Source organism: Plectropomus leopardus, chromosome 2, assembly GCF_026936395.1.
Source record: "Plectropomus leopardus strain MGB_pleo_1.0 chromosome 2, ASM2693639v1, whole genome shotgun sequence".
Taxonomy (NCBI): domain Eukaryota; kingdom Metazoa; phylum Chordata; class Actinopteri; order Perciformes; family Serranidae; genus Plectropomus; species Plectropomus leopardus.
In genome coordinates this window covers 38664851-38677859 of record NC_142177.1, presented here as the reverse complement: position 1 = coordinate 38677859, position 13009 = coordinate 38664851, and the positions used below count along the sequence as shown (strand labels likewise).

General features: G+C 37.8%; 1 protein-coding gene across 1 annotated transcript in view; it reads left to right on the top strand.

The window, feature by feature from the left end:
• The window catches only part of podxl2 (podocalyxin-like 2), a 29474-nt gene that overhangs the window by 3164 nt on the left and 13301 nt on the right, over positions 1-13009 (top strand). The window contains exons 2-4 of the mRNA XM_088070317.1: positions 9273-9610; positions 9704-10028; positions 11530-11639. Of these exons, the coding sequence (XP_087926443.1) occupies positions 9273-9610; positions 9704-10028; positions 11530-11639 (773 nt within the window). The remainder of the gene's footprint in view (positions 1-9272; positions 9611-9703; positions 10029-11529; positions 11640-13009) is intronic.

Here is a 13009-nt window from a genome sequence, read left to right as displayed (position 1 = left end):
TGGGCAAATTAAATTCTGGTCGTTTCAGCGTACAAATGAAGAGATTTATTGACACAGTGAAACTCAATCTGTCCTCTAAACAGAAGTAAGTGAGAGACGAGCAGCTCACTCAATAATATTTTTCCTGTCTCGTCCCAGAGGAGTCGTTGGTGTAAAGCAGATTAACGTGAACCACGCCGTCTCTTCTCTGTTGACGACCAGTTTTCCCGTCCTTGCTTTCTGTGGACTTTGGGCCACAATCAGGGATTTTCTTTCTGCATCTGTAATCTGAGGTTCAGTGTTGATGAACTGTGGAGGGTATCTCCCTGCAGCACCTGCTCTGGTCCCCCACGAGGCGCCTCAGCGTGGAGTTTATCTGCATGAAGCTGATAACTCAGCCGTTCAGTCCCTCCTGCTGGACGGACGCTGGGAGATTTTTCCGAAGCAGTTACGCTGCAAAGTTGCCTTTGTGGGCAAAAAATCCAAGGTGACTGTGGAGTGGTGAAACTGGGGTGTGCAGAGAGAAATGCACTTTTCTGTGTGTTTTTGGACAACATCAGAGGCAGAAGCTTCATATCAGACTGTTGCATCACAGACCCTGACTACACATACACACACACTTCCCCTGTTTTGAAAATATTTTTGTCCACATAACATTCGTTTCACAAAATAAGTCCTTTTTAGGGACCCAAAATCCTGTTTGCGTGTGGACAAGAGGCCAAAACATAGAGCAATGATACTCAACCTATGGCCTGTGGGCCAAATCTGGCCCCTAATAGGGTGCCGGGTGGCCCTCTAACCATTTTCTAATTCACAATAAAAATCAAGTGATTCACACTGGGATTTTTTTATTTTCAAAATAGAGCATCAAAATAGAGATTGTTTATCAAAAAAGTGCCAGCAGAGGATCCCGCAACTCTGATAGAGATCCTGGATAAGCTCATAATGTACTAAAACCCCCAAAACATCCTAAAATTCTTGAAATGTCCCAAAATCCTAGAAACTATCTAAAATCCAAGAAACTTCCTAAAATCCTTGAAATATCCTGAAAACCTTAAAATGGCCATAAAACCTAGAAATGTTCTAAAATCTGGGAAATGTCCAAAAATCCTAGAAACGCCCTAAATTCAGAGAAATTTTTTAAAATCTTAAAAAATGTCAAAAAATTAAGAAATGTTGTAAAATCTTAGAAATGTCTTAAAAATATCCTAAATAAATATCTTAAATATTTTCCTCAGAAAAAATGTCCTTAAATCCTAGAAACCTCTTACAATCCGAGAAACATCCTGAAAACCTTAAAATGTCCTAAAATCCTACAAATTTTCTAAAATCTGAGAAATGTCCAAAAATCCTAGAAATGTCCAAAAATCCTAGAAATGTCCTAAAATCCCAGAAACTTCCTAAAATCCAAAAAATGTCCTAAAATCAGAGAAACCTCCTAAAATTCTTGCAGTGTACCAATACACTAAAAAAGTCCTAAAATCCTAGAAATTTTCTAAAATCTGAGAAATGTTTAAAATCCTAGAAAAGTTCTGAAGTCCCTGAAAATATCCTAAAATGATAGAAACTTCCTAAAATTGGAGAAACGCACCCAAATCCAAGAAAAATGTCCTTAAAACCTTTAAATGTCCTAAAATCCTGTAACCATGAATGGCCTCCTGTCATTGTGCAGAAGTGGCCCCCAGGCAAAGCACGCTGAGTATCTCTGCTGTAACAAAGCAAAATAATGAGCTGAAAGACGCTAAAACGCTCGTGGCAGAGCTGCGCTGTCAGGTGATAAATCTGTGTTGTTTCATAGTCATTATAGTAAATACAGAAATATTGATTTGTGTCGTGGTATTTCACGACCACCACATTATTTGTTACCTTGCGAGCTTCCGAAATACTTCTGTAGAGGATGTGGCACAATAACGGCGGATCAGGAAGGGGAAGCTAAATCAGCACAAACGCGGCGCAGCTGTAAACCCTTTAATGGACTCTGAAACATCGTCTTCCTCTCCGCTCTTCGGACAAATATTCAGAGATCAATAAGAGATCAAACAGCAGAAGCCATTTGGCTCATTGTCCGTGATTTTCCCATAAAAACTCAGCAGGTTCGGTCTCTGGACTTGACTGTTTTTCGTCATCTGCAGGTGTTTTTTTGGTGTTTTGATTGTCGGAAATGCCGACACGGTCTATCAACCTGCAGTTATTTCAGCTCAGTGCTGAAATTTGGGGTTCATTAAAACAACCACAGCACTTCTTCACCTCTTTGCTTCATCCCTTCATCCTGGACTTCCACCCGTCTCCTCTCTTTTCTCTCTGCATCATCATCCACAGCCAGCACAATATTTATATATTATATTCAGTCCACTGGTTTTTATCCTCAGCGCTCTTTAAAAGGTGAACTGTATTTTCTTAGAAGATCAGCGTGCAGATATAATCTGCGTTTTTTTGAGTTTTGTTTGTTGGACTAATTTTATTTTTTAATTGCAAACAAATCTGATGAAAAGACCAAAAGCACCTATTATTGTCTGCTCAGCCAAAACCTGATCCAGTGTGCACCCAAAACCTCCAAATGCTTTTAGCTGCATGCTAATGCCTCTAATGTCCTAAATTCCTATAAATGTCCAAAAATCCCACAAGCATGCTAAAATCCTATAATTGTCCTAAAATTCCAGAAATGTCCTAATATGCTAAAACATGCTAAAATACTAGAAATGTCCTAAAATTCCAAAAATGTGCCAATATCCTACAAATGTCCTGAAATATTGTAAAATTTGTAAATTTTGTAAATTGTAAAATTGTAAAAATTTCGTAAAATGCTACAAATGTGCCAAATTTCAGAGAAATGTCCTAGAGTCTCAGAAACGCTCAAAAATCCAACAAATGTCTTAAAATTCTACAAACGTGCTAAAATCCTATAAATGTCCTAAAATCCTATAAATGTCCTAAAATCCTATAAATGTGGAAAACTTCCAAGAATTGTCCCGAAGACTCAGAAAGTGTTATTGTCCTAGAAATGTCCTAAAATCCCAGAAACACTCTAAAATCCAAGAAATGTTTTTAAATCCTACAAAGCGCTAAAATCTGAGAAATGTCCTAAAATCCTAGAAACTCTTACGGGGCTGTTGCGATTGGCCCCTGGCCTCCTGTCATTTTGTAAATGTGGCCCCTCAGCAAAGCAAGCTGAGTGTCTCCTCTCTAAGAGGAAAAGTCAGAAGATCACCAAAGTCATTCGGACTTCACACGAACATCTGCACAAAAATTCATAGAAATCTATGAAATAATTGTTGCGATATTTCAGTTTTTAATTAAGGGTTCGGCCCCGCGGAGGCCTCCATAGATCACACTCTGCTCTCCAAAACTGTAGCTGCTCTCTGATGATTCGGAGCCACAAGAGTTGTGACTTCATATTTCTCTGGAGTACTCTGAAAGTACACGAAGTAATCAGGACCGCCGTGATTTAAACATGCTTTCCATCAGCTCTATAATTGCAGTTTTAGAGAGTTCCTGTGGCAGTAAAGACTTCCCGCTGAGAGCCTCGGCCTCAGATGCACCGGCGGCACAAAGTAATTACAAGAACCAAAGTCTATAACGCGGCCAGCGGTCCCCGAGAGGCTCTGAAGGTCATTACACTCCGAAAATAAATTATTAGATGAAAAATGGAAACAACTTTGATATCTTAGGTACTTGCCAAAACGGTAAAATGCTAAACATTTTGGTATGATGCAGTGTTGTTTTAGAAGTATCCTGGGTTTCACGTCAGTCCGTGATATAGATATTAACCCTTTGAAATATGAGAAAATTTGCTTAATTTCTTCTAAAAACATGGGGGAAAGGGGATGAGCAACAAAAAAAAAGAAATTACCCCCAAAATAGCAAGAAAACTGTAGAAAATACAAGAAAATGACATGAAAATTAGTAAAAATATTTTTTTTAAGTGAAAAAGAAATTCAAAGAAAATGACCCAGAGAAAGTGCATAAAAATTATTAAAATTCTGTGAAATAATTATATATATTATATATTATTCTGTTAAATAAATAATTTAATTTTAAATATGCAATTATGATAACTATATATATATATATATATATATATATATATATATATATATATATAAATCTAATTCTTCTAATTTCTGGAACATTTATTACAAATTTGCTCCTTTGCTCAAAACATTTGCACCAAATTTGCTCAGGATTCAAAGATTTAAATTCTTGTCAAAAGCATCTGAAGACAGCACAAGATAAGTGATGTCAATCCAAGTATTTAAAGGGTTAAGATATTTCAAGTTCTGCTACAAGCAAAACATCTTAACCCTTTAAAGCCTGAGCAAATAGGTATGATTTCTTTCAAAAACACGGGGAGAAGGTGATTTGCAACGTAAGAAATGACCAGAAATATGCAAAAAAAATAGTAGAATAGTTACAAGAAAATCACCTGAAAATAAGCAAAAAAAAGAAGAAGAAGTAAATAACAAAAACAAACAAGAAAATGTATATATTTCGTTTTATTTTTTTGTGACATAATTTTAAATTGTTTTAAGTATAAATACAGTTTTGGGGACATTTCTGAATAATTCTCCCCTCTTTGCATCTAAATGCTGCACAATGTATTAATGGATTAATTGTACTTGCTGAATTACTGACATGTAGAAATACAATGCACATAATTTCACTGCAAGCAAGCTATAACGTCATTTCAAACAGGCAGTATTTTTCTTTGTTTTTGCAGTATAAAGTTTGCTTTAGTGCCTCTGCTGTCTGTTTGAGTTCTTGAGTTCTCTGTTTGCTTGTTTGCTCTCCAAATTAAAAAATCTGGTCGCTTCAAATAAGAGGATCCAGTATTGTTGTCGTTTGATTGATTTGTGAGTGCGTGCACGGCTTTGTAGCAGAGACTCAAATCAGTTCTGACTTTACTTTTCCTGGATGATATTCATGGTTCCCACAGGAGGAATTCCACTATTTTCAGTGATCCTGAATTGTTTTCACGGGTCCTGAGAAATATCTCAGCATTTATTTGTACAAAAGTTGTTGTGAGTCAGGTAGGGAGGAGGTGTCTTTTTTGGGGACAGGGACAACAGTGGTCTTCTTGGAACATGTGGGGACTACAGACTGAAGCGGTGACATGTTCAAAATCTCAGTAAAGACATCTGTTAGTTGATCTGTACGTATCTTGAGGCTTTGGGCAGAGATGCCATCAGGTCCAGGTGCCTCGAGTGGGTTAATCCTTTTTAAAGATCTGCACACCTGCTCCGGATGTCAAAGTCTGCAGGGGTCCTGGGCCGTCACGTCCTCTGCCCGGGAGCTTTTCTCAAAGTGTGCAGAGAAGGTGTCCAGTTCATCTGAGACAGATGCCTCAGCAAGATAGATGTCCAAGCCAAGCCCCCAATGTCCTAAACTCCGAAAAAATGTCCTGAAATCCGAGGAAAAATCCTAAAATCAGAGAAATGTCCTGAAAATCTTAGAAACGTCCAAAAATCTTAAAAAATAATAGAAATGTGCTAAAATTCTAGAAAAGTCCTTAAATCTTAGAAACATCTAAAAATCCTAGAAATGCCCTAAATTCAGAGAAATGTTTTGAAATCCTAGAAATGTCCAAAAATTAAAAAATGTCCTAAAATTGTAGAAATGTCTTTAAAATAACCTTAAATCTCAAAAATGTCCTTAAATCCTAGAAACCTCCTACAATCCCAGAAATGTCCTAAAATTCTAGAAAAGTCCTAAAATCCAAGAAACATCCTGAAAACCTTAAAATGTCCTAATATCCTATAAATTTCCTAAAAGCCTAGATATGTCCTAACATTTTAAAATGTCTGAAAATCCTAGAAATGTCCTAAATCCTAAATATGTCCCATAATCAGAAAAATGTCCTTAAATCCTAGAAACGTCCTAAAATCCCAGAAATTTGTAGAAACATCCAAAAGTCCTTGAAACACCCTACATTTCAAGAAATGTTTTGAAATCTTAGAATTGTCCAAAAATCTTTAAAAAATGTTAAAAATAATAGAATTGTCCTAAAGTCAAATAAACATCCTAAAATCATAGAAACATCTTAAAATCTGAGAAATATCTTAATTGGAGAAATATCAGATAGGTCCTACAATTCAAGAAATGCCTGAAAATCCTAAAAATGTCCAAAATCTTAAATACATTCTACAATCAGAAAAATGTCCTTTAAATCCTAGAAACGCCCTAAATTCCAAGAAATGTTTTGAAATAAAAGAGATTTCCAAAAATCCTACAAATGCACTCAAATCTTAGAAACATCCTAAAATCCAATAAATGTCCTAAAATCCTAGAAATGTCTTAAAATCTTAGAAATGTCTTAAATTGGCCTAAAATCCTAGATATGTCCTACAAATTCAAGAAATGTCTGAAATCCTAGAAACGTCCTAAAATCAGAGTAACGTCCTGAAATCCCGGAAACCTGTGTGGGACTGCTGTGACTTCATCCTCGTACGACATTCTTGGAGCTTCGTGGCATAAAAGTTTAATTTGAAGAAAAACTTCTGAATCAGCAGTGAGTTCAGCTTCTCAGGACTTTCTTGTGGTTGTTTTTCGGGAGTCATTTCGGCAGCAGGACGGAAGTGATGGATCTGAGGGGCTTTGAGGGGCTTTGTGGTGACGGACCGCAGAGCTCAACATGCTGCAGGCGTGTTGGAGACGTGTTGGCTGGCTATGATATCATAATCTGCTCAGTCAGCTCCTGAGGTCAGACGGCCATCTGTGGTCCCAGACAGAGAGCATTATGGGATACGTGAGGGAGACTGTGGTGACTGGGGATTAGCGATGGATGGACGGATGGATGGATGGATGGACGGGCAAATAGTTGGATGAGTAAATGAGTTAATGATTGTTGGATGAATCAGGTCTAAATGGCAATAATAAAAGTGCATTAACGGGTGATCGGATGAGCTGATGAGTGAACAGCTGAAAGGATGAGCAGGTGGACGACAGGACAAAATTAATGAATTAGCGATTGCAAAAATGATTAAATTAGTCACGCAAACGAAAGAATAAATGGAAAAGGAAGAGAGAATGAATGGAGAGTAGGTGGAGTGATGAGAGAAATGTAGACACGGGCTGAAAGAGCTCGTTACCTCTCAGCAGTGGAAATAAAAGCACTCAGAAGTCAGAGTTTTGACAGTAAATTAAATCAGTTTGATGGATAACACAAACAGAGCGCTCTTAATCTGATGAGTCTGTAAAGGAGGACGGCAGCAAAACAAAAAACACATGAAATCTGTTTAGTGAATAAGTTATTTGATCAGATACTTCACTCAGGTCTGTTTGACGTCGTATCAGGGCCCGTGCATGCACCTCTCCAGCAGAAACACACAAAGGCCAGTATGTCATACACACGAAGTAAAAAAACAACAAGTATGACTCACACGTAACGTAAGCGATCGGTGCAACGATCATGTGCTCGAGCGTCGACAATATCAAAGTGTGCATGACTCATCATGCAGGCATTTTGTGAAACTTTATACAAATAACGCACCAAAATAGATCTTCATATTAACTTCAGTAACCTGGTTCCTGAGCGATGGCAGCACAGAGATTAAAATAAAACAAATTCAGTCCTTCAAATTCAAAGTATACTGGTGCAAATCTCTATATATCACTTTCTCACGTGAAATTCTGCGTCAGTACGTCTGACTGAGGAAGTGCAGCTTAAAGAGAGCGAATAAAGCAGCGACACTTCTGCAAAATGACCAGAGGTCAGGGGCCAGTCGCAGCAGCCCCATACGTGTAGGATTTTAGGATATTTCTCAGATTTTAGGACATTAGTTGGCTTTTAGAACATGTCTTGGATTTAAGGACATTTTTAAGATGTTGCTCGAATTTTACTACATTTGTGGGATTATTGACCATTTCTAGGGTTTTCAGACATTTCTAGGACTTTAGGACGTTTCTTGATTTAAGGACGTTTTTAGGATTTTAGGATGTTTCTATGACTTTGGGACGTTTATTTGATTTTAGGAGATTTCTTAGATTTTGCGACATTCCTTGGATTTTAGGACGTTTCAAGGATTTTGGGACATTTCTATTATTTTGGGGCACTTGTAGGACTTTGGGACATTTCTTGGATCTTAGGACGTTTCAATGATTAAAGGACATTTGTAGGATTTTAGGACATTTGTAGGATTTTAGGACATTTCTAAGACGTTGCGACATTCCTTGGATTTTAGGACGTTTCAAGGATTTTAGGACGTTTCAAGGATTTTGGGACATTCCTCAGATTTTATGACTTTTCTTGGATTTAAGGCCGTTTTTCAGGATTATGGGATATTTCTAGGATTATGGGGAGGTTGTGGATGGAGGCAGCTGCAGGTGCAGCGTGACTGACACATCTCAAACAGTCATAATGCTGACACAAAGCGGAGCCTGGTGTGTTATGAGCCTGCAGTTATTGCTATTGGTTACTCAGCAGTTTTACTCATGAATAGTTGGCAAACATTTTGCAGCCTTTGCCAAAGTGCCGACCTGGACGAATGCCTAGTTCGCGTATAAGGACGCGCCTGCGATGCCTCCTGCTGTTTTTTTGTTTTTGCTTTTTATTATCTCCACCAGACATCAAACCTGGAGAGGTAATGCGTTTGCTGTGTGAGTGTGTGAGTGTGTGTGTGCATCTGTCTGCAGCTAATGTTACAAACTGCTGCAGAAAGCAGCCTTATTTTTTGTGTCCACATTTCTGACTGTGTGCTGAAGGACCTCTCGTGTTAGCGGTGAGTTAAAAACTTGATTTACTGACTGTTTTATTCAGACATTGATGGCTGATTCTTCACTCCTCTTAATTGGCTCCGCTAAAACAAGAAATATGGCGTCTATTACAGGCCACATTTTGGGAAAAAAACCTCTGAGAGCCACAGAATACTTCGGTGTTACTTTGAACCGCAGAATCTGCAGATTAATTACATCAAATGTGTCATGATGAGGTGAAAATTTGATGCTTTGCTTTTGTTGCTTTTCTTGTTAATTCCTGCCATGTATCCTGTTTTAGATTTGATTTGTTCATTTTATTTTCTGTTGAACTGCCCTTGAAGATGAATAAAACCTTATTCAGGCTAAACTAACAGATTTTTTAAATTATATGGCACTTCTCAGACAAAAAGTGCTGTACAATAAGAAAATGACAAGCAGTGAGTGCTTCACATGAAAAGGATTTAAAATGAGCGTAAAGACGGATAAAATACCATTTAATGTAAAATAAGTTACAAAATAAAAAATGTGTTATATAATAATGTAATACGGCATTATGTTACACAGAAATATCATCTTCAAAGTGTTGTTTCTGTTTCTCGTAGCTCTTCTGGCCAGCTGCGATGCCTTCAGACTGGGTTCGTCCCAGCGGGTCATACCGCTCAGTCCTCCAGTGGCCCGTCTGTTCCAGGACGAAGGCCCAGCCCAGCCGCACTTCATCCAGGAGTTAGTCAGAACCAAACGCCACTCAGCCCAAGAGTTAGTGCGAGCCCAGCCTCATCTGGTTCACGACATGGGCCGGCCAGAGATACACGACACATCCCGTTCCCAGGCCAAGATGGATAACTCCTCTCAGATAAACCCGCCGTCGTCCGACGGTCAGCGTGCAGCCAGGACCCGCCCCGCCGTGGACGAAAACCTCGATGTGGAGGACGAGATGGAGGTGAGGATGAGTTCAAGGTGATGTGTAATAAACTGTAAATTTCACTTGTAGCAAGATGACCATCAATCCGACCACATATCGTTGTACTTTCAGCGTATGGTTCATCTGGCGGTTCCTCGGGACTCCACCGACCCGGAGAAGGAGCTCCTCGGTGGACCAGGAGCTGGTGATGCCTCCCTGGAGGCCTCGGGCTTCTACAGCACAGACATGGAGGACAGAGACAGAGGAGAGGAGGGAGGAGAGGACCGAGAGAGGAGAGGAGGAGAGGACGAGTGGGAGAGAGACACGGGGGAGGACAGAGAGAGGAGAGGGGGAGACACCAGAGGAGAGGAAGAGGAGAGAGGAGGAGGGACAGACGATCAAGATGTCCACGGTTTGGATGCCAACCACACAACTCCGGATCTGGACGCTCTGATTGGTTCGTAGAAATTAACTTCCCTACAGAACTGAATCTATAGATTCTATAGATACTGAGCTTAGGGCCCATTTCTGGTCCCTGATAGGGTACCAGGTGGCCCCCCAAGCATTTTCTAATGATTCACTCTGGGATTTTTTTCGTACTTTTCGTATACATAAGGTGCCAGAGTGCATAAAACAGCATCAAAATAGAGCTTGTTTATTTTTTGTTTTTAAAAAAAGTGCCAGTGAAGGAGCCCCGCACCACCAGAGGTCCTCGCTAAGCCCCTCATGTCCCACAATCATAGAAATGTCCTAAAATCCTAGAAACCTCCCAAAAGCCTGGAAGCATCCTAAAATCTTAGAAACACACTAAAATCCTAGTAAACTCCCGAAAGTAAAGAAATGTCCTAAACTCTTTGAAATATCCTAAAATCCTAGAAGCATCTTTAAATCCTTGAAATGTCTTAAAATCCTAGAAATGTTCTAAAATTCTAGTAACATCCTAAAATCCAAGAAATATCCCAAACTCATCAAAATGTCCTAAAACCCTAGAAACATGTACTGGGCTGCGACTGGCCCCTGGCCTCCTGTCATTGTGCAAAAGTGGACATCACATTATACTCCCTCAGGTGTCCATAGTCCTCCATTTTTGTCCTCCAGCGGGAGGTTTCGTCTTTAAAGATCCTGCAGATGTTTGCCGTCTGCCTGAAGTGATTAGATGTTTACTCTGGCACAAAAGCAAACTTTAAATCCAACATTTCTGTGGATTTTTCCGTTTGTTCTTCTTCTGTTGTACATTTGTAAAAAAAAAAAAAAAAAAAGAAAAAAAAGTGAAAGACTGCATAGATGTAAGTGTGCAGAAATCTTTTTTTTTTACAAGTCTGGACTTCTTGATGTTTCCAGCACCTTTCCAAAACTAAGCTGGGTTGAGCTGTGGTCGTCCTGCACGATGTTTTCTGGACGGACATCATGTAGCAGAGCGTGGAGGTGGATGACACATTCTGGAGATTTTTTACTTAAATGTTAATTTTGTTATAAAATAAAAAAATAGACTTTCTTTTTCAGCACCATTAATTTTTATGCCTCACATTGGCGATAGCTGTGGCCAGAGGCATTATGTTTTTGGGTTTTCTGTCAGAACATCTGTAGATCCGTCTGTCTCATCATTGTCAACGCCTCGAGGACATTTTTTAAAATTTGGCACAAACGTCGACCTGGACTTAAAAATGAACTGATTCAAATTTCAAAGGTCACTGTGAACTTTGACTTTTTTGAAATGTGTATGATAATTATGACAAAATTTCACACAAATTTAAAAACACTAAATATTTTGTCATTTTTAAAAAAAGACCACTGCATGTTTCTGCAGGATTTTTCTGTGTAGCTGCTGTGAGTCTTTGTTTAAAGCACGCTGTCAAAACCTCGTGACAACTATAGACAGAGGACCAGCTGACTGAGGTTTATATAGATTTTAACACACACTCACACATGTTTATGACATGTCTCTTTGTGTCACACAGGATACAGTCCGTCTTTCCAGCCCTCCAGCTCCAACCAGCCCGACGTCTCCCCCCCAGCTGAGGTGCACGATTCTGGGCCGCAGGAGCATCGTGCATCCCCGGTCCTGGAGGTGAGGACAGATACACGATGCCCTCCGACATATATACTGATACATACTGACACTGTAAATGTAAAAACACGCCCATCTCACACAACAATAACTAGAATGCAAGTTTATTATATTGAAATAATATAATAATATAATATCATTAATATTGAACATATGATGAACATATTTTTCATATTTCTGTTTATGTATATAATGTGTTGTACGTTGCAGCGTAATGCACAGATTTTTCATCTTTCTAAACCTTTACGCATCAGTTTTGTACATTGTAATGTATCATAAGTCACATTTTAAATATGTTTTGACACTCTTTAGGTACTCAGCATATAATATATTATATATTATATAATATATAATATATTTTACATTTTTAAATATTTTATATACTGGGGAAAATTGTAGCATAATGTACGTATCTTTTATTTTTCTAAACCCTTACATATTAGCTTTGTACATTGTAATGTAGCATAAGGCACATGTTTTTATGTTTTTTACATTCTTTAGACATTCAGCATATTTGAAATATTTTATATTTTTAAATATTTTACATACTGGTGGAAAAGTTGTAGCATAATGCATACTTTATTTTTATTTTCTAAACCCTTACATATCAGTTTTGTACATTGTAATGTAGCATAGGCCCATATTTTTATATTTTTTACACTCTTTAGACAATCAGCATATTTTACACATTTTAAATTTTTTATGTTTTACAAACTGGTGGAAAAATTGTAGTGTAATGCACATACTTTTTTGTTTTTCTAAACTCTACTATATTAGTTTTTTACATTGTAATGTAATTTACACTCTGTTAATGCGTATTTTATAATTTTTAATATTTTACATACTGGTTGAAAAATTGATGCATAATGCACATATATGTATTATATATTTTTACTTACTTTTTGTTTTCAAGCTTTGTGTTGCTCTTTCTATTATTCTCCACGCTTTACATCAGAGCAACTGTAACAGATGACAAATTCCCATCTTTAATCAATAAAGTATTCTGATTCTGAATAACAAAAACTAACTGAAACAATTTTATGCATATAAAAAAATATTAATTAAAAATATGTATGCAATGTCTTAAGTTTTATGTCAAGTTGGTGAAAATCTTTACTGATACTTAGATGTCTACATGACTGTGAGTCTGGTACTTTTACGAAGAGTTGTGTTTCTACTGTAAGACGTATCAAATCTTATGTCTGACAAACACCTCCTGTGTGATAAATTAAAAAACTAAGACCGAAACTAATAAAAACTAAACTCAACAGAAATGTGCAAACCCAATCTGCAAACAAACTAAATAAAAGAATTAAATAAAAAATAAAAACTGATAAAAATACAAAACTAAAAAAACTTTGGAAGCGTTC